This window comes from Argiope bruennichi, chromosome X1, assembly GCF_947563725.1.
Source record: "Argiope bruennichi chromosome X1, qqArgBrue1.1, whole genome shotgun sequence".
NCBI classification, from domain to species: domain Eukaryota; kingdom Metazoa; phylum Arthropoda; class Arachnida; order Araneae; family Araneidae; genus Argiope; species Argiope bruennichi.
The window spans coordinates 101,893,456-101,919,952 of NC_079162.1; the positions used below are offsets into that span (position 1 = coordinate 101,893,456).

The 26,497-nt window shown below is 27.8% G+C and overlaps 1 protein-coding gene across 2 annotated transcripts in view; it reads right to left on the minus strand.

Annotated features, from left to right (window-relative positions):
• Nucleotides 1–22,287, minus strand: part of LOC129958803 (putative glycerol kinase 5) — a 45,828-nt gene extending 23,541 nt beyond the window's left edge. Inside the window, exons 1-7 of one of the 2 annotated variants that reach the window (XM_056071491.1) lie at nt 21,722–22,287; nt 20,872–20,965; nt 11,216–11,291; nt 11,028–11,121; nt 10,783–10,872; nt 7,289–7,330; nt 1,081–1,218 (exon numbers count right to left, since the gene is read on the minus strand). In XM_056071491.1, coding sequence (XP_055927466.1) covers nt 1,081–1,218; nt 7,289–7,330; nt 10,783–10,872; nt 11,028–11,121; nt 11,216–11,291; nt 20,872–20,965; nt 21,722–21,838 — 651 coding nt within the window. In that variant the 5' untranslated portion in view covers nt 21,839–22,287. The remainder of the gene's footprint in view (nt 1–1,080; nt 1,219–7,288; nt 7,331–10,782; nt 10,873–11,027; nt 11,122–11,215; nt 11,292–20,871; nt 20,966–21,721) is intronic. The other variant, XM_056071492.1, reaches the window with a different exon arrangement.
• Nucleotides 22,288–26,497: the final 4,210 nt, after the last annotated feature.

The following is a 26,497-nucleotide window of genomic DNA, read 5'->3' on the forward strand; positions in this document are numbered from 1 at the left end:
TAATAAGTTTAGATTTCTTTCGATTACTTGACATGTAGTATAAATACTGCTTTGGGCATATTTTTAACATTAAATTATGTATTTAGAAGAAATTTAATATGCCTCATACTTTAATCGAACCATTTAACCCCTAACAGTACATAACTCAATTCATCGGTGGTGGTGGTGGGGATTTTGGAAAGAGGTATTAAGATAAAATGATCTTGAAACATAAGAACATAAAACTTTTGGAAATTAGACAAATAATTTGAGAAATTAAAGATGACAAATACACTTTATCAGTAATCATACATGACAAACTGGAAGCGCTAACCACACTTACCTCTGAGACTAAGAGTGAAATTATCGTTGAATGTTCACTAGTAAGTGTAATTAGAACTTAATTTTAAAGAAATTAAAGTAATTTTTTAGCATAGAACAATCAAATTTTTAAGAATTGAAAATAAAAGAAAAAGCAAATTTAAACAGAATTTTGCATCTTATGTAATTTCCACACAAAGGGTAATATTACAAAATAAAAGAAAAATGCTGTGGTCGAATATAACTCAGCTTTGTTTGCGAAGCAAACTAAAAAATAAAAAATTACACCCTTTAAGAGTGCAATACATTTAAAACGGAAGCAGTTAATATGCAAGATTAATAATGGGAGTTCTCGAATTTGAAGGAAGCTCTGCTACAAACTTTGAAACATACATTCAACCATCGGCATTGTGTTTTTGTTGCTGGTTAACCTTTTGAAGTTCAGAACATAAAACTACTGAATTTCAGGCGGAAATTGATTAAATTGAATGAAATACGCAATAAGGAAATAAAAATAACAGTTTATTAATTTTTTCGTATATTTGCATACAAGTTAGGAGCTGGCTTTATTTGAAGCACCTGTGGCAGCGGCATACACGGCTGAGAACAAATAAAAGGGTACGTGGACTCAAAGAAAGTCAAAGGGTGCCTCAAAGGGTTAAGAAAGATTCCACTGCCGTGTATGCCGCCTCTATCACCTTTCCCCATTTTGAATTATCAGTTTTATCAGAGAAACATATGCTAACATATATAACTGAAAATTGAAACATCAAAACAAACCTTAATAATGTCAAAAAATCCTGTAACGCAAGCATTAGAAGAATCTGTGGCATGCACTTTTCCACCAGTTAATTTCCAAACTAACCAAGAGTCAATAGTACCAAACAAAGCTTCATTTTGAAAAATTTTGTCTCGTACCTGAAATAAATAAAATCAAGAAATGCATAAATTTTACTATATTATCACGCAAAATACATTGTCCTTCAATGTATTTATTTTAAAAGCTTATACCAATGAAAATAACATTAGGATTCATAATAATAAGTGTAATCAAATATTTAGAATATATTTTCTTGATTATAATAAAGTATTAAATAAAGCAATACACTACAACAATTTTCATTAGTACAAAAGTTCAAAATTTGCACAGTGCAACAAAAAAAAATTGAAGTCAAAAAATCCACAATAATAATAAAAATACAGAACTGAATATATACAATAAAATTAGCAAAATAATTAACATAAAGCAATGAAACTGTGGCATCTACAGAAAAAAAAATCCAACCTTTAAAAATATATCCTTAGAAAACTGAGTCAAAAAATTTATCAGAAAATTGGCAGTTACTCAGAAATATCTGACAACTGAAATAATGGTGTTCATTTTGTTTGTATACGCAAATATATCTGAATAGAAATTTCCATTCACTCAGTATTTTTCAAATAAAAAATAATAATAATTCAAATAAATTTCAAACTCTCCAGGTTAAAATAATTTCAAAACATTATATATTTCATTCGAAAGAAGTGATTGATTATTTTGAATAGTCGAATTTTTTTAACAGAATTCTTTATGTATTCAGTTGATAGCATCAATACCTTTCTACTATAACTACAAAATAATCAAAACAAAAACTATGCACTTTTTCAAAGTGCATTTTATTGTATTATTAATTAAGTTTATATTTTGGAAATTTATGAATAGAGCTTGTAAGGTCTTTGACTATAATGATTCAGCAACAGCTAAGTAGTAATTAAGAAATGCAACATTTAGGAATATTAAAAATAGTTCTCCCCCCTCTCCACGCTTTCATAGGGAATTGTCACAAAATAGCACAAAAATTCGCAGAATGGAAATTACTTCTAACACATAAAAAGAAAATACTATCCGTCTTAGGATAATATGTCGTGAATTATTCTCAAATCTTTTTTATGAGGTAAGTATCTTTAAAACAAAAAAATAAAATAAACTTTATTTTCCGAAATTTATTTTTAACCTTTTCAAATAATTCTTAATCAGACAAACTTAAGAAGCAGGGTAGCAATAGTCAAATCATATTAACATCAAAGCAAATCATTGAAAGACCTGATTTTATTCAGACTCTTTTATGAGAAATGAAAATACAATGGAATAAAAATGTATTTTGTAATGAAAACATTCTGCAGTCTTCTAATGATTTCGAAAGAGTAACCAGATTTTGCCTTTGGAAGTATGATTTCAAAAATATATATAAAAGAAATATAGTACATTGGGAACAATTTTCCTTTTCTATTTAGTATGAATGTTCATCACAAAACATTGGAACTCTATGCAATAATTACTGCAAAGTGAAAGGTATTTCATATTGCAAATTACTGGGATATTATAATTCGGATATCTTATATACGCATTTTCAGACTGGTTAATTATGCCTGCAAAATGGCAAAATTAAGTAACGATGAAAATCTGCGAAATCGGTCCAATTGTTGACTTCATGGCCTCTATTTTGCAACATCTCTCAAAACTGGAAATGACTGGAAAAAACTGGAAAGACCCTTACTAAAACATCGAGGAATCATGAACTGCCATACGAAATTAAAATTAGCAAAATCGGTACACTAGATATTTTAATTAGTGATTCTGATTGGAAATTGCGATCATGGATATTCAAAATAGAGAACGAGAAGTGAAGTAATGTTTTCGATATTTCTCTCAAAAATGGACGGTGGTTGAGAAAAGAACTACACTAATTCGATGCGAAATTCATGTAACCTTTAAATAGTATTAATTTAATATGAAATAAAAATTGGCGTAATCAGAACAGTATCCGGGGCTGTGAGAAATGATTCTTTGATTTTGCCAATTACTTTAAGAATATAAATGGTAGGCGAATAGCTAGTCATAAAAGGCGGCTAATAAAAAATGATAGTAAAACATCCCGCTTTATAAACAATTTTTATTCGAATATTTTAAACAGTTTCAGGCTACAACTTTCCTATCAATAAAAGTAGCACCATCACAAAATAGATGGAAATAAACGTGTTACAGTGTTTCGGACACATATATCTTCAATCCATAGAGTCACCAGCACAATAAATATGCATTCCATGGAAAAAAATTTGATCATATAGACAAGAAAAACTAATTACGAAAATGTTTAAACCCACCAAATATTTTTTATAAGCCGGTCGGGGGAAAAAAACCTGGAACTAATGTTAAGTCGATTTGTAGGGTCTTGAAACTAATTTTGTACAGTTAATTTATTGCATATCTTTATTAATCACATTGCAGAAATTAGTGCAATAAGGGCTTCAAAAATATATAAAACTAATAAATAATTATTTTTATGAAGCCAACATTTCAATCACTAACGTAATAGTTGATAAAATCAAAAATACTTGCTATATAAATCAATACAAAACATAGAGTTGGCAATCCAATCTGGGGAAAAAAATTCCTATATGTATGAACAGTATAAGAGGAAATGCACGACCAGCACTTATGTATTAGCTATAATAATAATTATTATTATATATATTCCTGTAGTTATAATAATGCCAGTTTATATATTATATATATTATGATATTTTAAACTCTGATTTCAATTCTTACAAAGTTTTTTCTTAATTTAGCCCATAGTAAGTTCACTCTCTTATTTCTTGATCCAAATCCACTTTCTCAACTTAATTAATTCAAGAGAAGCTTTATAAAATTGCTGAATCGGCTAAACGCTGACATATTCTCACGCTCCGCGAAAAGGGCTAGAAAAATGTTCAATAAGTACATTCTTTTTTTAAAAAATCCCTGTATTTCCCTTACTTGTGATTGACATTCGTCAGAAATCCCTATCAGAATCTTAATAATATATTAGCACTGTAAAAAAATATTTTCCCTATCCATATCTCATGTTATATAAGACGAGCGATAATTTATTTCCCTCTTCTTCCCGACTTCTGCTTTTGTGCCGTGCTGTGGCGGACGTGCCTTGTCCGCACCTTATTGAAAATAATCATGCCTGCCTCTCGAAAGAGAATAAAACGAACTTAAAAATACAAAGTATCTTCACTGTCTTCGAAACTACATTCTGCTTCACATAAAATAATGTTTACATACATACATATATATATACACACACACACATACCCTGAATGTATTGGTTATCATAATTGTAACCACCGAAATTTTATCAAGGAAAAAATGAAAGGGAAGTAAGTAACAATCAACACTCACTGAAGTAATAGTATATTAAATGAAAGTTTATATTTATTTTAAAAAAACAATCTCTATTTATTGTCTAGAATTTAGCAAGACAAAATTTACGTGTTACGGGGGGGGGAGAGATAGTTGATCATTTACCTCATGTTCTCTAATTTAAAGTCACACAAAATTAAGGACACAGGTAAAATAAAACACAAAAATAACACAAAATTTTGCTATCATGATACTAAACATTAAATGATTAATTAATAAAAAAATAAACATTATAAAGCAAAATATTTTTTTTTCTTTCTTGTCACCAATTTATATATTTGAACATCAATGTCTGCAAATCTCCCAGTCATCAGCTTCATTTTTTTCTTTAATAACAATTCAATTTTCAATGCTCCAGAAAAGTTGATGGCATCATACACAGTTCTTAAATCAATCAAAGAATATTCTTACAGATTTTCAATAAGCAGATCCTTGTTGATACTAAATCCACTTTCTACAGTCGTATTGAAATGTGACAATGCAAGAATTAATTTATGACTTCAAAAATCAGAAAATTTGAAAAATCAGAACATTAGAAGAGAAATCATCTAAATGAATTTCTTCATCAAATTAATCAAGTTGTTCTTTGTATTCATCTTTTTTTTCAGGAAAATTTCAAACTAGACCATTGCACATTCTGAACATGCAGGAAACAGTTTTGCCGTGAAATAAAGAAATTGAAGCAAATCAACCATTCGCTTTTTACATAATATTGCATTGTTTTTCAATAAATGTGGATTTAAACAAGATACGGCTTTTAAAACGTCAAAATTTGCAGACATGCCTTCATATATATATATTTTGTAGTATTCTTCACAAATATAAAACACTCTGCTAAAAAGTATCCTTTCTCAGTTTCTGTCCACAAGTATTCAAACAGCTTGTACTCATCATTCCAATACCAGTATTTTTACTCAGCCTTGAAATTAATATTGATCTATGCAGAAGAAAAAGGAAATGAGTGGAAAAGAGATGAGCTTTTGCAGTTTAACAATCGGGAACGGTTTTGTTTTGTTCTTCAAGCTATGGCTATGATCTTTTATTCTTGCAATGTTTAAAGAGATCGCTATTTTTTAGATAAAAAAAAATTTAGGTGCAAAAAATTTTCCATTTCTGGTACTTCCTGCTTCTAAAAGACAAAACTTGACGACTAAACGATTTCATAAAATAAATCAAAGCAATCAATAATTTCTTGAAAAGATGTATTTAAATCTTTGCAACATTTGAGAAAACCATCTTCCATCAGTTAGTTAATATTATCAGAATTAAAAAAAAAAAAAAAAAAGAAAAGAAAAGAACTACATGATTCTTACGTTCACGATAAATTTTGAAATTTTTTTACAAAGAATAATGGCATCCCTAGTTAAGATTATAACTATGCAGTTGTGAAATATTTAAAAAAAACCTCTTGATACTATTGAAATATATATAAATTTCAATAAAAACTAAAAACAAAGGACTTTTTGATATTTTAAAGCAGCTTGAAATATAGGTGAATGTTTTGAGATAGCTTTGAGTTCCTTTTTCTTTTCTTTCTTCTTTTTCTTTCTTTTAGATTTGATATAAATAAATTTAACTTCGGTCAACTAACGAAAAGCGATTCATCACAAATATCATGCTTAATCGCCATTTCTCTTTCTATACTATGTTTCCATAAATATGTATGTAAAAAAATAGTAGATTCCCAACTATTCGGTCTAAAGTGGCAGAAGGGCAGACTAGATAAGAATGAAACAGTTATATACCGCAATTATTTATATACGCACTTTCCAGCCCACCAATACTATCAAAAATATCCTTTTTAAATCAAAACCAGCACTTATTTTAATTTTTTTCTAACTTTTAAATACAAACCAGAATTTTATAAACGTTTGTTATATATATAAATTTATTTCAGAAGAAGGAAATTCTAGAATAAACATATGATACATTTTTTACACACAATAAATTCATACTGTCCGACTTAATTGGAGAATACACAAAATTATAGAATGAATTACATTTTTAACTTAAAAAATATTTTCGATAACGGCAATATCTTGGAAGTTAGGGGCTGAAAAGTTCATATCAAGCCGAACTTTTGACTGTTTCTAACATCAACAATTTACATTGCCATATTACAGTAACTTGTGTAAAGGAATCTACTTCTGCCTTCTAGCTTGCCGACAGGAATCTTTTTATGCCCTTCGGACGCACTTTTTTAAAAAGATAACTATGAATCCCTGTTAGAAAATTAAGCTAATTACATCTGAAATGAAAATAGAGTGTAGGAAAATAATGTCATAAGAGTTAGACATTTTATACAATTCAGCATATTTTCAAATCAAATGATATTTTATTTTTCACATTTTATATTTTAACATATTTTTGGACAACTGACTGTGCAATGAATCAGAGTATAAAATCATAAAAGATTATTAAAAACACATCACCATACTAAAAAGTACTTTTTTTGCTCTAATTATTTTCTACTTTAATCTTTACTTTTATAATTCATTATTATAAATAATATTGAAATTTGAAATCACTTTTCTCTCCAATTCTCAGCCATGTGCCATTCAAATGAAATCAAAATGCAATTACATTAATTGATGAACTATTAATAAATCATGAAAATATTAAAATAGTGCATTGTCATGATAAATACACAAGTGTATAATTCCAACAAATTCTAGCACATCAGAAAAAGAGTGAAAAATCAATTACAACTTACAAACTCGAAATAAGAGAATTAAATAAAGCAGTAAGAATAATAATTACCTTTCTGTCATATTTAAGAATCCAGCGCAATCGTGTCAAAACCTGAAAATAAATCATCTATATGAATCCATGTGAATGAAAAGTCATCAAAAATAATCAAACAAAATTTTTTTTCCTGTTACAAGTTGTGATAATATTTTGCTATTAAAATTTAGATTCTATCAATATGAAATTTTAATTATGAAAAAGTAGCATGCATTAAAAAGATTTAAATTCAAATAACTTTTTTTCAATATAACTATAACTGTAAGCATTTTTTAAAGTAATTATAAAGCACCTTCTAAAGTTTCGTTTAATGGTACAATAAGATATTCAAAAATAAATCTAGAGAGGATCAGATAGCAAATAAGTCAATATTCTGTTCTAAAAATATATCAATTTATGAGGCATCCATTCTAATCATAGCTCAATAGCTTATTGATAAACCTTAGAGATAGGAATATATTCCAAGCTTGAAAAATGATTTAAATGAAGTATAAAATAATTTTTATATTGTTTGATTCAATAAAGTACTGCTTATAAGATTATGAGATCAAAATTATATATGTGGTCTGTACCGAGAAACTGCTGCAAAAATTAAGTACTTTTAAGCACTTTTTAAGTATCTCAGCCAAAAAAAATTAAGCACCTTTCCAGAGCTACACAAATGTAAAGTTGCGTATTTTCTAAGCATACGATATTTTCTGTTTTATAATAATGCATAGTTTATTATTGAAATTTATTTTAAAAATTAATTTTAAATGCACATTTTTTAAATTTTAATATTTAGTTCTGTATTTGAGCAATATTTTCACAATGCCTTCTATTGTAAAACAAATTATGCCCTTCTGGTTTTTGAACAAAAAAAAAGAAAAAGAAACTTATACCAAAAAATTTAGTCAACTTTTATAAGATTAATAATAAAAATGTGTGATTTTTTCAATATTTCTTTAAATTAATAAATTACCTGTATATTTAGACAGATACATCTATTCTGAAAATGTCAACATTAATGAAAAAGCATAGCATGACCCAACAGCTTGTTTTTGATTTTTATATACGTAACAAAAAATAAAGTTCGAAATAGTTGGGATGGAAAGTGTAAATTTCCCCCTGTACTAACTTGCTATATTTAGAAATTTTAGCTACAGTCTTATAAAGCTAAGAATTAAGCATTCAGGAATGGCTGACATCATAAAACTGGCAAAACTGCCATGACGATAGTACAATGCCATGTTCTACATGAATTTATTAAATCATTTTTTTAACAGAATTCAGAAATGGTCAGACTATAAAAAAAATTCATTGTTTCTTACTTCTGAAGTTTAGTAAAGACCTTTTTTCGAACTTTTTTTGCATTCCGAGAATTTAATAAAAATATGCTTTTTAACTGATACATAAAAAAATCCTTACTTTAGCTTTAAAAAAATTGCAGAAAAACGTGATTATATATTTTGCGAAGAAATGAAAATGCTTTAACGACTTCTAGTTTCCATAAATAACGGAAACAAATCCGTGAAGTTAAAAAGGAGCTAGTTCTGTAGTTAGAAGCAGAATGAAAATAAAAAATGTTAGTTGAAGCATTTTTTGAAGCCAGAATGGGACAATATATCGCATTGCTTTAAAATTTAACAAAACTCATCAAATGACGAATTTTATTTATTAAACTGCAACATTTTTTAAAAGTTTAAATAAAAGCAAAGACGGTATTTTTTTTTTTTTTTTTTTTTTTTTCCCTCGTGTCTTTAACGGCGGTAAAATAACGCAGCGTGACAATTCGAAGAAGCAATGACATTGGTTTGAATTTCATCATAATAAAAATCATTGTTATAAATTGTGTCCAAAACTGATTTCTTCAAAAATTGCTTAAACAAAAGATAAAAAATGTATTCATTCAAACAAAATTTTTATCACTGAAAAGCTATTTTTTAAGCTTTTAAAAGGGCATTAAAATGATTTTTCAGTGATGATGCACTGATGTTAAAGTGACAAAGTTTTTTTTAAATTTATTTTTTTAATTAAACATTTAAATTTTTTAAATATCCGTTTTTAATGGGTTTCTAATACCCAAGAATAACTTTCTAAATTTCATGTTCCTAGCTTCAAATGGTTTATGTTAATACGTAAAGGGAGATTTCTTTGGGAGAAAAATTCTATAAAAAATAAAAAAAAAAGGAAAAATCGTGATAAAATTATAGTATCAAAAATCTAAAGAATAAAAGTTTTTTAAAACTTTATTTCGTTAAAATTTTTAAATACCAGAGCTAGTAGGGTTTTTTTTTTTTTTTTCCCTTGGTAAAAACTAAAATTTGGCGAGATTGGTCCAACAACTAATAATTTTCAAATAGATAGGGTCATTTAAAAAATACACCGTGAAAAAATAACGATAATTGAAAACTTATGGCTTCAAGTTCAAATCTCTTCATACTAGATTTTACGCGACCGACTAACATAACTACACACCGCAATTAATTACATTTCAGTATAGTACATAGAAATCAATCTAATAAGTCATTCATGGGGTTGCTCCAAAACAACATATTAAAAAGAATAATGATCGAATGTGTAACGTATTAAAAAGGCTTCACTGCAAGTGTTTTTACAGCAACTTCTACAATATTCGATATCTCTCTTTGGCGCACCAAATTCATCCTGCTGTATTTTTGTTTCCCGTTGATCGGATCAATCTCCGTATTCTTCTTTAACAATACATAAAAGGTTAAACATATGCTTACTAGACATAACTTAAATAAATTCTTCAACATCTCAAACGTCAAAAAATTTTTAGTATCTGAGAAAAATTAAAAAAAAAAAAAAATCCAACATTTTTTGAGCCGCAATAAGTATGGTATAGTACATATTTTGTACTGCCAATTCCGGATAACTATTCCAGTATTTCAATAAACGGCAATGCACATTGTTGAAGAAAGGAGTGGAAAGAAGTCTCATGGGCGTTATCTTTATATATGTTTGGCACCTGTGGCTTTATTGCACCCTGGATTCCTTGCCCGAATTCTTCCCTTTTCTTGGTTTTCTTTCTTGATAATCTGATAAAAAGGCTTTTACGACTATGCTTTCGCTTTCAAATCATCGCATTCAAAGTGTGGGGAAAGACTGAATAAAATGCTGTCTTTGCACTTCTCGAGAAAATTGAGCATTTTTCAATGACCTTTTTCCAAAGTTAAACGCTTTTAAGGTATTTAAAAATGGTTTCCAAATTTAAGCACTTTCCATGACGCTACGCAGCCTGATATAATTTTCCTATTAGTCATATTTGAAAAATGAGCTAAACTAACGGAACTATGGAGCTTTGAATTTTCTTATTTTAGCCCATTTCAATGGCTACCTTTTCAGGAAAATCTACTAATCAATGGATATCAAATTAGTTTGGCTCAGATGAATAATATGCAGTCTGACATAAAAATATTTAAAAAAAAACAAATAGATAATATTTATAGAGAAAGTATATTTCAAGAAGTCTATATAATACAAATTTATGCATAAATACATCATACCATGGCAGGAGTAAACTTCAATCTGCTAAGAAGCTGAAATAACTTCTTTCGAGTAAAGAAATAAAGAATGGCGGATACAAATCTCATAAGCTAGAAATAATATTAAAACATCAGTATAAGAATAATGTTATTAGAAGAATAATTCATGAGAATGATAGAAAAATTTATATTCAGAGGAATTACATTATAATTAGAATTTGCATTTATAATTTTTTAAAAAGAAATTTAAAAGTATAGAATTTTACTTTCACTAAATAAGATGAATTCCATTGTTCACACAATTTTTCACTCCTCATATCTTTCCATGTTATGAAATTATGAAATGCTTCATGAGTCTCTCTGCAAAAAAAAAAAAAAAAAAAAAAATGTACATGCAAATAATTAGTTTTTGCAATGTTTAATTAATAATTTTAGAAAATGAAAAATATTGTACCTATTCCAAGTAAGAAAAGTTCCTCTTTGAGTAGAAATGCCCATACATGAAACTTCTGCAGCATGCAGATGGGAATCTAATTAATGTAAAACATTCTTTAAACCTGTTATAGTTAATTCATAATACAAATTAAATACAGGTAAATTAATATTGCACATATCTGCATTTATATAAAAAAAAAGTAATATATTTCCAAAACAGAACAGCATACCAATTCAGTACTCTTTAATATTAAATTATACAGAAATTCATATTTAGCTAAATAATAAATTTATGTTAAATTCAAAAGGTCATTCACTAAACTATGGGTGCCAATTTTATCGCAAGAAAAAAATGGAAACTACAGATCTGAAGATATTTATTCCCATATAGCATTATTGAAATAATAATAACTAAGAATTTTTGAATAAAATAACTATTTCTGACTTATGAAACTCTTCAGCATATATGCATTTTTCATCATGCATCAATAACACTTTTAAAAATATGGAGCAAAAAGGAAAATAAGGCTTTGTAATCACTTGCCAAAACAGTCCACTGTAATTTCGCAATGAGGCCACACAAAGCATCCGATACCTCAGAGAAATCATAAAAAGTTTTATATCTTCTAATTGAATTAATTTTCGACCCAAGGCTGTTCTCCAAAGTAAACAACTCAGTCGAAGGGTCACAAACATCATTTTTACTGTTGTGATTATTGTTTGTCTGTGTCAACATGTACAACACATCATTGGCGATTTTGTGACAAAAACATTTCGACGTGCGTGGCACGTCTTTCCAGTGCAAGTGGTTAACCATTGTTTAATCATAAGAGATATTTACAAAAATTGCTTGAAACGAAACGATAAAAAATTAATACACCAAAATTCAAAAAACAAAATGCAAATTAATCGTATTATAAGGAGAAGCTTTGGATAATCTAATATATTTAAATATTAATAAAACTGAATAGAATTGAAAGTAATTAATTCAGAAAATAAAATTTAACAATATGTATTAAAATTATATGACATTTGGAATATGAACAAACCAAATTATAATTCTACCAAAATGTAATTTATTCTGTATTTTATGTTGAAGAAAAAAGTTGAAAAAACATAAATGATAGTAGTTTGCATAATTAATAAATGATTAACAACCCTTTACCAATGGTTATATTTAGTTCTTAGTAGCAAGAAGACCGAGCTTAGTTCGGCAGTTGAACTGGTCATTTAAATTTAAAAAAAAAAAAAATCTTGAATGCACTCAGTTTAACATGTTTTTCGACACAATCTGCTACATTGCCTTATTCATTTTACTGTTTATCTATCATTACTTATATTTTTGAGCCTACACTCAATTTTATCGTGGTGAAATTGGGTCCGAGATGGCTCTATATGACACTGTCAGCAAGAAAGCAGATAGAAAAAGGCTCTAATAGTTAGTTATAAAAAATGTTTTGTGTGTGTGAGAGAGAGAGAGTAAAATCTTTTTTTTTTTTTTTTCCCAGGAAAGGCACCCATATGGATAAACTTAAAAAGCAAAAATATTTCAATACATACGTAAAAAATAAAGCAAAAAGCGCGACTCGAATCGAGGACCCGCAACATACGCGTCGGCCATGTTCTGACCAATATACTGCACTGCTCCGAAGTGGAAGTTGAATAAACTTATTCTAATAATTAATTATAAAATATAAGGAGGTTATTTTTTTAATGTAAAATCCATTTTTTCAGGAAAGACGTCTATATAGATAAACTTAAAAAACAAAATCTTATCTAAACACAAAATTTGATCCAAATCGTTGGAGCCGTTTCCGAGATACACAAAATAAATAAATAAATGCATATATAGAGAGAGGAATTGCTTGTCTAAAGATGCAAAATTTTTATTCAATATCTGTGAATAAATCTAACTGTTTTTGCAATGAAACAAATTTCTACTTGTATCTACTGACATAATACATAACTCAACAGTAAACTGTAATTCATTTACGTTAATTTATAATAAAATAGCCAATAAACATGTATGGAATCAGAGGCGGCGTCAGTCGAGATAGGGGGTGGAGGTAACTGCAGGACACGTCTCACGGTGCATTACCGATAGGAGGGTAATTGGTCCCCTATTGGTAAGTGCTTACCTACTGTTGGCGGGAAATTGAGAATTTCGTCGGGAAAAATCTTAACTGCTTTCGGAACGGTTGTGGAGAGCTGAGCATTAATGAATATAATTTTAAAACCATTTGATATTGTAAACAGTAAAGTAACTGCTTAAGTCGGCAGAATGACAACAGTTGGCTAAATGATTGACAGTCAATAAGATATTAGATGGCCGACGAAAAATGTGATAACTGAATGTGACGGATGCCAACATTAAATCTGTAAATTTTCAGATATCTTATTTAATTGTCGTCCAAACAATTTATAATTTGCACTATATTTGGCAAAATAACCGGCACTGTGGCAGGTAAATAAATTGCCGCATTTTTGCCAACTGTTCTTAGTGATTCAGCTAAAATATCATCATGATTTACGAAAAATTAAGTTCTTATTTTCATCTACAATTTCAATCACCTATCAGTGCAAGTATTAAAAAAACTGAAGCATCTATATTATACATAACTAGCCGCCTTTGGCGAACAGCCGGTTCGCCAATCTTAATGTCCGTTAAAATTTTAATAATTAAATATTTTATGCAATTCCAACTTTAATAGCTTCTTCATCAAAATATTTTAAAACTTCAAATTTTGATAGTCATATAATTCTCTCATAATATTATAAACGCCTTCAATCATAACGTAATACTTATCTCTCTAATTTTCTGTTAGTTCCCGTAGAATTTATACTATAAATTAAAGTGGAAAAGATTAATCTGCAATTAATATAATAATATTTTTTACTGAAACAAAGTATTTTTTTTGTAATATGATTACTGAAAACAGTCACTGAGCGTTTAAACTTTATGGGCACTAAAGAATATCTTTCCTAATTTATGTAATATTTCAAGAATTTGTCAACAAAATATTCTCAGATTCATTATGACCAGAACGATTAATTAACAATGTCTAATTTTAAATGCATCAAACACTAAGAAAATAAAACGAATCTTTTAAAATAATCGGTTGAAAACAGGTTAAAAAGAACTAAAAAAACGATGTACTTAAAACTATAAGCATATACAAAAAAATATAACTAACATAAATACAATTTAATTACAAAAACATGCAACGAACCTAAAAATAATTTAAATCATCCGTTGATAAGGGTTGTCATGTCAACGATCAGAACACAATGCGCATGCGTGAATTTTCAACGCCAGTTACGGTAACGCAAATGAGTGAATTTTTCTACGCCAGTTGGGGTAACGCTATGCAGATTAGACATTTTTAATTTCCTTTATTCTGTTTTATTTTAATTCAAAAGTACTTAAGAATGAATCTGAAAGATCGATTCATTAATAATGTTTAATTTTAAATGCATCAAACATTAAGAAAATAAATAGAATCGTTTCAAATAATCAGCCGAAAAATCTTAAGCCTAGCCTCATGACTCTTGGGAAAAAAATCTGAAGCCGTACTCATTTGGCGATGGGGGAAATGAAAAAATTTTTTGGCGGGAAAGTTAGTTTTTAATTAATAATTAAAATTCTAATTAAAAATTCAAAAAAGGGCTATCCTATCTTTTAAGTTAGATCAAACTGCACACTGTGTGCAAATTTGATTAAAATCGGTTAAGTAGTTTAGGAGACCATCGCGGACAAACAACGTGACACGTAATTTATATATATTAAGATAATATTTGCGGTTACTAAAAATGAAACGATTTTTTTGGCGGGAAAGTTAGTTTTTAATTAATAATTAAAATTCTAATTAAAAATTCAAAAAAATACTATCCTATCTTTTAAGTTAGATCAAACTGCACACTGTGTGCAAATTTGATTAAAATCGGTTAAGTAGTTTAGGAGTCCATCGCGGACAAACAACGTGACACGTAATTTATATATATTAAGATAAGATTGGCGGTCGGAAAAATGAAACGATTTTTTTGGCGGGAAAGTTAGTTTTTAATTAATAATTAAAATTCTAATTAAAAATTCAAAAAAGGGCTATCCTATCTTTTAAGTTAGATCAAACTGCACACTGTGTGCAAATTTGATTAAAATCGGTTAAGTAGTTTAGGAGACCATCGCGGACAAACAACGTGGCACGTAATTTATATATATTAAGATAAGATTGGCGGTGGGAAAAATGAAACGATTTTTTTGGCGGGAAAGTTAGTTTTTAATTAATAATTAAAATTCTAATTAAAAATTCAAAAAAGGGCTATCCTATCTTTTAAGTTAGATCAAACTGCACACTGTGTGCAAATTTGATTAAAATCGGTTAAGTAGTTTAGGAGTCCATCGCGGACAAACAACGTGACACATAATTTATATATATTAAGATTAAACGATAAGTTGTTTCCCCTGATTCAGAATTCATTGAATAGTTCGAAAAAGAATTCTTTTATTCATCCAATTGTTACTTCTTAGACAATGAATTTCAAACGTTTTCTAATCTATTAATTACTGCAGGTGACTGAAAAAACGGTATATCTCAAAAATATCGAATTTTGTTTTATTAATTATTCTGATTTCTGAAAAGTTTATTTTATTAAATCATTTGGATTTAGTTTCTACACTCATTTTATATATCCTTCATTATAAGAGTATGCTTTCGTACATTTGACATGCCATGTCATCTAGGTACAATCAATATAAAATTAAATGCATTTTGTATCAAGAATGCTCTTACACTGATTACGTTAAAAGACTCACGAGTGTGAAGCATCTCCAGTTAGAACAACACACACTTGGGTAGATTTGGTTTTAGTAGCGGGAGTGAGAAAAACGAAAAAACCAAGGGGAATTATTTCCTCAAAATTTATCCATTTGAAGACGATGGAATCTAATACTTTTCCAAAATATCGCTATCAAAATAATCTTTTTTTTTTTCTCTCTCTTCTTTCTTTCTGAATTGGAAGAGGTTTATAAGAATAAACATAAGAATTTTTTTTAAAGAATAAACATAAGAATTTTTTGTTATTGTTTCCTCTTGCGCGTCTTATTCATTAATTCTTTTTTTATATATAATTATATATTGCAGAAGCATTGTTCACTTTCAAGAAAATTAACTAATCAAGAAATTTTTTTATGAATTTTTAGGTTTAGTAATTTTATTTTATTCTTATTATGCATATCTTTTATACTTATCTTTTTAATACTTTATGCAATATCAAGCATTTATAAATTACTGCAATAATGTTTGATTAATTCATTTTTACTGCAACTGAAATATTTTAAGTATTAAAAATGATCCAAAAAATAAGAATTTTGTTAGATTCGGACCAAATTCAAAGCAGTAAGTCCTCGAGACTCTTAAAGTCTGTTTAAATATTTCCATGATCATGCTATAACAAATTTAGGCGATTTATTACTACAAACTGTGTTTCGATCTCTATACTGAAATCTAGAATGAAATATGCTTATATATTCCATTCATTATAATATATATTTTTTCTGGAATTAAATTGCATTGCAATTAAATCTCAAGAATCTCATAGAAAATAGACAAATATTGACAATACTTTGATGGTCAGTAAAAGAAACTGATAACAATTTTTTTTACAAATATCCTAACAAGATTTTAATAATGAAAGAAAAATTAGGGTCAATATCTGAATTTTAAAAAATTAAGAACGGGAAGAATTTTACTGAGCTAATCAATACTTAACTAGCTTTAATTGAAAATAAAATTAATTATTCTGAGTTATATTGAAGCTAAATTATAGAAAATATGCTTGTCGGATTTGTCTTCCCCCGTTGATAAATCTCTGGCGCCGCTTCTGTATGGGAAAGCCTAATGACAATTTTTAGATTTTCAAACATAATAGAGTTACTAAAGACAAAGATTCACACATAACGACACAAATGTAAATGAAAAAAAAAAAAAAAGAATTCAAATTATCATAAGTATAGAAAATACACCCAATACCCAAACCATCTCATATTAACAATTACCCCAACACACCAGTGATATTACAGTTATATTAATCTTCATCACAAACTTTGTATGTAAAGATCTTGCTTACAATCAAGAAAAATAAATTTATATTACAAAATATAATTAGATAGTATAGTATCTCAGGAAAATATTGAGGGTAATGCCCATTTTTTACTCTGGGAGGGTATAACAGAAGTACTATCTAGGAGCATTATGTAACATCTTAATTGGGGACTCCAAAATCACAGACCCAAAGCATTTTGCCAGCCCTGCACCGTACAGTTAAACCATTGTTCACAAAGAAAAAAAAAAGATACTGAAAGAATCATCATAATTATCAAAATTAAAAAGAATAACATATATTTAGTTCAATTTTAACAGGCAATTTAGATTATTCTAATTTAAACTTAATGAATTCAGCTCTAATATTAAGAGACTTTATTATGAATTTGAAATTATATTTAGAAATTGAATATTAAGTAACATTTAACCCTACTCAAATCTTGTTCTGCTAACTGTGCCTAAACCTTTTTCTGCCATAAAAGTGATCAAACAGAGGACAGTTGAACCAACCTCAACATAATGCAGGTTGGTATGTTATTAGTTTTTCGTGTTTAATACTGGTAACTTACTTGAAAGAAAAATGGGTATTTCCCGATGAATTGTGGTAGCTGATGTGTGCAACACATAAATCAAAAGTTTCTAAGGTATTCAGTTGTTGTTTCAACAGTCAATATTAATATCTACTCACTTACTCTACTGCAATAAAGTAAATCCAGTTAATTAATTTTCACTGGATTTACTTTATTTTCAAAATTTTACTGATGAATTAATTAAACTTAACATGGACATTTAACAAATTGGCAAAGGTTTACTTCTACCAAACACATAAATGTTGAATTTCCTAAATATTAAGAAATTCACACTTTTTTTTTTTAATTTTATATACACTGATCTAGAAATCAATTGAAAGATTAATAGGGTACAGTGGCTGAAATAAAATGACACAATAATACCTTAGCCTCTAGAGCAACACCAAACTTTCAGAATCTTAATAAAAAATAATTTATATAAATCATCCCAGGATAAAAACAAACTTCCTTTAATCTGAATACCAGAAAAATTTTGATTCTAAACAATGGAATAAAAGGGAGGAAAATTCTAATAACTATACATAAGCCAAATTAAATTATCATGCACATGTACTATTAAAATCTAATTTTCTCTATTCAAATCCTGATAAAGAAATTAATGATTTTTTCAAGAAAAACTTTTAAAAAATGCATTTGAAGCTAAAGATTGGAAGATGCAAATTCAGCAGATATAATTTCTCTAATCAAGCACAAAAATAAAGGATTATGTACATTATAAAAGAAATAATTTTGCAGGTGCCTAGATACAATCAGTATGTAATAGTTTTAACATATTTGAAAAGGAGATAAAATAAAAAAATTATACTGAATTTTTTTTTTTAAATCAATTTTTTTATGGGATCAATTACTGAGAGAACTATATTTAAAAAATTCCAAATATAACAGAATACTTAGTATTGCAACATGTATAGAAATGAACATAATAATCAATAAAAATGTGTTAATTCTTCAATAAAAATTACCATACTTGGAGTTACTACAAATCATAAATATAAACACAATTAAAAAATAGATGAATTAACCATTTCTCTTCTTATTGCTTCTACAGCAAATATATGCTTAATATTTTATAAGCACTGCTAAACATGAACCGAGAGACATAATTAAGTGATAGAAAACTTGCACAAGGAGCTACAGTTATGATGACAAAAAGAATCAGTAAATTCATTAGTTAATTAAATTTAGTGAAACTGGGGCAAGCTAACAAAATATCACAGTAATGTATCAAACAAAATGGAGTCTATCATCTAATTATAAGCTATCTTATACTGTTCTGTAACATAATGCTACAAACAGCAAATAAAAAATTAAGCTATAAATTCAAAAGTTAAATTGTATAAAACATCTTCCAAGTTTCATAATAATTTGACAATTAATCAACATTAGATTTATTCCGAAAGTATGAACTTTAGTAAGTGAAATGCACGGCACTATTTCGAAATAATTTTTTTTTTTTAAATGTGCCAGGCAATAATGCATAAAAGTTGTCATATTTCTCAAAATGTCAGTTACAGAGTCATCTTAACAATTGTTAGCTCCCAGGATTGGCATAATTTGGAATCCTAACAAAACCAAAACTAGACATTTGGGTGCCTATGTCCCAATGTAAATACCTAACTGGCAAAATATTCAAGTGGAGAAAAATGTCCCTAATTCTAAAATTAACACTTTACAATTTTGTAAAATGATACCTTCCAACGCATGTTTTTACAAGCCAGTTTCTACCATCCGTGATCATATACATGATTAACTTTAAGGGTCACATTATAAAAAAATATGCAATTCTACTTATTAATACTTAAATACAATATTATATATATTAAAATTAATACATGCATTTATATATCTTATACTAATAAAGTATTTTATTCAAAATTTTAAAAATAATTTAATTGATACAAAAATATGCATTTTAATATACAAGAACAATATTATTCAAACAAACACACTTTATATTATTTAGATAATGCATCAATTAATGTAATATTAGTATGTGTCTATATTTATAAATACTGAACATCTCATTTAACAATTATCTATTTCATTGAAATAAATATGTTAATATTATAATTTATAAATTTTAATGGCATTTATTTATAGTTACTAACTTGTCATATTCTACGAATAAAAATCATAAAGTAAAAATATCCTAATGACAATCTTAAACAATTTTTTTATCCTTTTCAACAAAAAAAATTCAAGCAATATTTTAGATATATTTATATGTCAATAAATGTACATTTTATCTTTGATTGCCTTACAGTTTTCAAAATAATAACTTTTAGGACTTTCCTAGATTATCAATAAAATTTATGTGTTTACAATGTACACATTCTTCAATCAGTGCATTTTTTAAATCTTTTTACATAAAATTTTTCATTTTATTTCATATTATTTCTTCATTGCATTTTTCAAAAAATACTTTTTCGGTTTAAATTTTTTCAATCCAACCTTGGAGGATATTCGATTGTATGTCAATTTTCTTTTAAATGTTTCTGATAAAAAGTACATCAATGATTGAATAAGTATTAATACAGAAGTCTGGATCAAAATTAAACTGTATCTATATTGATGTTCCCATAACTCTTATTATCCCTTGTCTTTTCTTTATTCTTTTCAGTTTTAAATTTTGAAAAATGATAAATTTCAAGTATTTACACATAGCTACCTACTTTATCAATGATAATATAGGTAACTTTTATTACAAGAACAGTTTAGGATTTTTGAACTGATATGTATGTTCATGGAACATTATAAAATCCTGGGTTACAGACCATTAACCATTTGAGCAAGGTAGTCATGGTCAATAATATATGTGTAGGTCATTCTTAGTTTATCATTAAAAAAAAAGCATAAAATTCTATAAAAACATTTTAGTTTTATTAGTATAATTAATACAGTAAAACAATATTCTTTTTAAAACCATTAACTAAAAAAAAAGGGAAAAATACTATCAACAATGGGAACTTATTAATAGTACTTACTCAGTAAACAGTTTCTTACAACAGTCAGGAAAACACTCCATAACAATTCTGGTTCAATTTCATGTCTGCCATCCCCTGGATCAAGAATGGAAACCTAATTTAAATATAATAATATAAAAACTGCTGAATTGATCAAAAAAAAAAAAAAACTACCATAATTTTATATTATTATTGCCTGCTGATTACATTTTCATGAAGCAAAAAAAAATTTGAAATACTATATTGCTAGCTTAAAAAAAATGCTAATTAAATATATGAATCAAAATAACATATTCCTCATATAATAATTGAAAACTCCTTAAATCTCTTTATTTTTTTCAATATTTAAAATCTTGTTCTATTAAACAGAAGCAATTAGGTCGATCATTAGAGTTCTTACAATTAATTTAAAATCATGCACAATACAAATGCTTAAAATTTCAAACTTACTTTATTTTTTTGCTTCTCGCATTTTAAAGAATTGATTTCTGGTAATAAAATATAATGGAAACTTTTTTACAATCTAACTGTCTTAGAGTATCAAAATTTCTATGATTTTAAAACCTAATATTCAGTAAGATATATTCTAATTTAAAATAAATATATATTGATTTCAAATATATCAAAAATTCTCATATACTATAACATATAATAAAAATACTGAATCAGTAGAGTAACAAATAATAGAATCCAACTAACATTCTTTTTGGACTGATATCACTAACTCGCATTCTAATATCTTCTAAAGCCTACATTTATCAAAAAATATTTCCCATATATTATATCATACTTCAAAGCATGAGAAAAAATAAGTCATTAAATACACATTCAATTAATCTTCACTAATTATATAATAAATATAATGATTTACCTTTTCATGTGCTTGTCCAATAACTTTAAAATGATGGTCATAAGCGAAACATTTGACGTTTGTTGTTCCGACATCTACTCCCAATATAACATGCTTTTTCATTGAATTCCTTGACATAATGAACTTCAATAAAGATAAAAATTCCTAAGTTTTATTAATACATTTATATTTACATACATTTGATCAAATGCAGCAAATTCTCGATTTTTAATTTTAAAATTAATAATTTATTTAAATAAAATCTATATGCTGAAATCGGCAGAGTTAACACGACCGTTTAAATTCGATAAACCTCCAATAAGGGATACACAGACATTGAGCATAATTCCACGTTAAAAGATTGAAGACAGATTAACCCAATTGCTTGAAAATATGATGAGGAAGTAGAGTTCTTTCAGGCTGTTTAGCAGCAAATTTATTCATCCCTTAACTGTACGTAATTAGGATGCTTTAAAGACGACAGTACAGCCATCTTCTCATCTGATTGTATGCAGAGCACACCTAGTTTAAAATGTAAACAAATATAACATGCATTATTTGCGCTTATGGCATAATTCAACCGATCACGCTGAGTGGTTGAAATTTCAGTGAGGAATAAATAAGCGCCAATAGGGTTTGAGACATCATTTCAATTTCCCGTCTTCCATCTGTGCTGAGTTAATTATTTTGGTTAGTTATTTTCGAAAAAAATCCAGAAAATTTCACGAGTTTAGCTCATCGTAGCTATCTAAGGCCGAAAGAGAAATAATTTTGAAAAAAGTCTAATCCATCAGATTGGCAATGGAGTTAGAAATTCTTGATCTTTTTACATATGGAAAATTAATATAAATATTGTCAATTGCAGCCCTAGGTCTTTTCCTAGTTAGGATCATAGGCTGGTAGTTGGAGTAACTCGTTGCGAATCTGGGTTAGTTTTTTGAAGAATTTAATTGATATTCTTTTAATAAATTCAAAAAAAGGTTCAATTTGGAAGTCATTATAAAGAATTTTCCTTCTAATGTAGTAGATTGCATTAACAATCTTCATCAGGTGTTTATTTTGGAAAACTTTGCAACTTTTTAATGTTTTGGGCGGAAGTAGCTCCCAAAATTTGAGAGCCGTACATCAAAATTGATCTTAAAGTTGCTTTGTAGAGCAGAAGCTAGCACTTTATCGATAGCTTACTCCATGAAGCGATTAAGCTATTGAGTTCAAAACTCATTATCGTAGCTTTGGTGAGGGTCGATTTAATAAGACTATAAAAGGTTAATTTTGCTTCTAAAACTAACGGTAGGTATTTGTACGCATTTACCTAGGGTTGATTTGGAGTGAGTTTAGATCAGGCATTTTCAATTTTTTGTGAAAAGAAGGCAAGCGCATTTATTTGGATTGACTTTCATTTTCCAGCCGACGAGCCAGCACTGTAAAAGAGTTATGTGTTGTTGTAGTTGTTTTATGACTATTTGTGCATCCCTATGCTGTGTAAGAGTAGCGGTATCGTCTGCATAAATTGCTAAATAAACAATTTCTAACTCTTGGTATGTCATTGGCATAAATATTAAAAACGTACAAAGTAAATCCATTCAAATTCTCTATTCCCCCATAAATAATCCAAATATTACTTCTTTATTAATAATTCGATCATAACAATTAGATAAATAATTATACCAAATTTCATTACGTTAGAGCTTTATAAACTAAATTTTAATATTTCCCTCAAACTTACAAGTTATAATTGCTATTCCAAATTATGATGTGGAGGTGCTCGTGACCACTTTGTCACAACGTAGAACTAAAATATCACGATGTTGCCGTCTTCGCTGAATGAATTGCAAGTGCGTAAGCACATGCAACGAGTTCAATGGATGATAGTGATATCCCGTTTCGAGTGCTGTAATATCTGAATACTTCGAATAAAGATCTATAAAAGTCCAAGACGTTCCTTTTTTTCCATTAGCTGATTAAATTTTTGAAGTTCTGTAAAGACAATTCCTTCTCTAAGCTTGAATCGATATGAAGAAGACATTTGAGTATGTCCTAAAGGTTTCGAAATGCAATGCACTCAAGAACAAATAAATATACCTCCACAGTGTATCTTTTTACTCGTTTGAATTTAGAAAAGGCCATCGCTAATTCTTTAAGATTTTTTGAAGCATGTCTTTCGTCTAGTTATATTAGTAGGTGTTCCATTTTTGAATAGCAACAACAATCCAGAAATGACAGTAACAAAGGTCAAAGCAATTGTATTGCGCGTATAAAATTCCATGTTCTTAATGATTATTTATTAACATTTACAAATTTATAAAAAATAAAACTGAATGTGGTAATTTTTTGCAGAACTTCAATCACGAAATGAATTGTGCACATTAATATTTATATATAAAATGTGAAAAATGCTAAGTATTATAAAAATTTCTATATAAGTGTTATATTTACATTCTGATTGCATACAAGACTTTTTAAAATTCTTGGTACAAATTTCAAGGGAAGAAAAAATATACCTAGATAAGCTAAAATCAATATATATAGTGTAAGACCGTAACTCAAGAGGACCTACTTTATATGAGGTCACAAAAAGAGTCCCATCTAGGATAATTCTAGAGAAAGATTTGTCATCGGAATTTTCTTGCATTGCAACAGGCCAGCTTAGAGAGTGCAAAGTTTTGGCTTCTACGTGAAAAGCGCATCTTCACCGTGATCTGGGCGTCCTAGGTTCGAGTTCCGGTTCGGGCACGGCTGTTCTTCATTTGTTCTATTGGTGAGATGTATGAAGGTGCCCCCCAGTAAAAAGAGGTTGAGCAAGCGAATGTGATGCGTGAGTAGCTAAGACGTGCTCTTGGCCCTAGTTGGCGCTACTAAAAACAAAAGACGCTCCCTTGGCTTACAATCGCTTCGTCAGCGAGCTTGTCCATTTTAAGTGCCATTAGAAACAACAACTATGTGAAACGATTTCAGACCCGAGTTCCGATTTCCTCGAATATCCTCTGCTTTGTACGTAGATCAGATGCACATATGCTGTCAAAGATCAAATGTCCTTAAACTGATGTGGCTTGAAATTTTAAAGAGTGATATACTGGTATGTGTGTCACACTTACCATCCAAAAGAACACACTATATTGTACAATATAAAATTGAGAATAATTGTATAAAATTGAAAAAAGTTTGTATAATATTATGTTTTAATTTGAAACATTGTAATTGATAAGACTTTTGTCATATTATTAAATATTTAATTCCAGTATTTTATAGTATAGTTCCCAATATTGTACAATGTTTTATCTGCTGTATTGTACATTATAGCTCTCAACATATTTTCTGAATATCATAGTATTGAATAAAAATTAAAAGTAAAGAAAAAATTTCTTTATTTTTAAATATCTTCTTTAATCAATTTTTGATACATTTTCTTCTGCTGAAAAATTTCCTTCTTCACTCCCGCTAATTTCACTTAATTTTAACTCATTTTATTTTAAATAAATATGTACCAATTTAGGATATTTAAGTAAAAGATGGATGTTTTTTTTAAAGCCAGGACTAGAACAAATAAAGAAAAATATAAGATGTTTCTTGTTGTTATGCTGTTAAAAGAATTTACAACATATTGTCGGCACAACATTGTTATCGTTTTAAACGTAAAATGTACAGTATAATTTTTACAATATTATATTGTAATGTAGTATTTACATTATTGTTTATACAATGTTGTATAATATTCGGTTAATAATAAAAAAATTGTTCCAGTGAATATTTAAAAATAAAATTTCAAATAAAACGAATTATTAAATTAAAACTAATCTTCTTGCGACAAAATTTCACGTTAAGAATACTTTAAAAAAATTCGATTCCTCTTCAGTATTATTGATGCAGTATTCGATACTTCCATTATTGTTTAAAATATTTTGGTTCTACTGACCACAAAGGCTCCCCATCACGGGATGCTTTTCCTTTCTTTGGAGGGTGAAAAACCAACAAAGTAAGTTCAAAATGCTGTAAAAGAAATGTAGAATGCCTTCTATTATTAAATATACTTAACCAATTAATTTCAATTTTGTTCTGTATGTTTTTAAAAGTAATATTAATCAAAAGTCATTGTTTTTTATCAACATTCCAGTTTCATATTTAAAGTATGCTTTCTTGGTAGATATAACTATTTATATGTGAGATCACTTTTAAGATAAAAAGGGTTTTCCAGTAAATTTGTTAAACATGAAAATTAAATTTAAATGATATAATTGTAAATATGTGATAATATAAAAAAAAATTCGCTCATCAAAATAATGGTAAGCATTTAATGAAATAACTATTTACACTTTCATTATTTATTTAGAAATGGAAACGAATAATATCAAGAAATTTTTAACTGAATGAAAAAAAAGTAATGCACGTGCGTGTAAGAAGGTAAAAATGTGAAGAGTTTGTAATAAGTGGTACATTCTAAGAAATTTTCAAAATTGCTTAGGATTGGAATTAATTGATTTAGGAGTTATAACAAATATATATATTGGCTTTTAAATTTTATGTTAAAAATAACCCCCTATTTTGCACTTGGAAAACATATTCACTTTTTTGCTATAAATATTTTTCCGGAGTACTTTTGTTTTTAAGAAAATGTGTAATTTTTAAATTTTCTAAAATACGGTATAGTATTTATACTAGTTATGTTATTCTAAACTCTCAAATGCCTTAAAAGCATTTTATAGTAGTTCTTGATTTTTTTTTTTTTTTTTTAATTTTTTTGACTTTTTGAGAAATTACATATTTTTTGTCATGCATTCTTTTAAAAAAAGGAGAAATCTT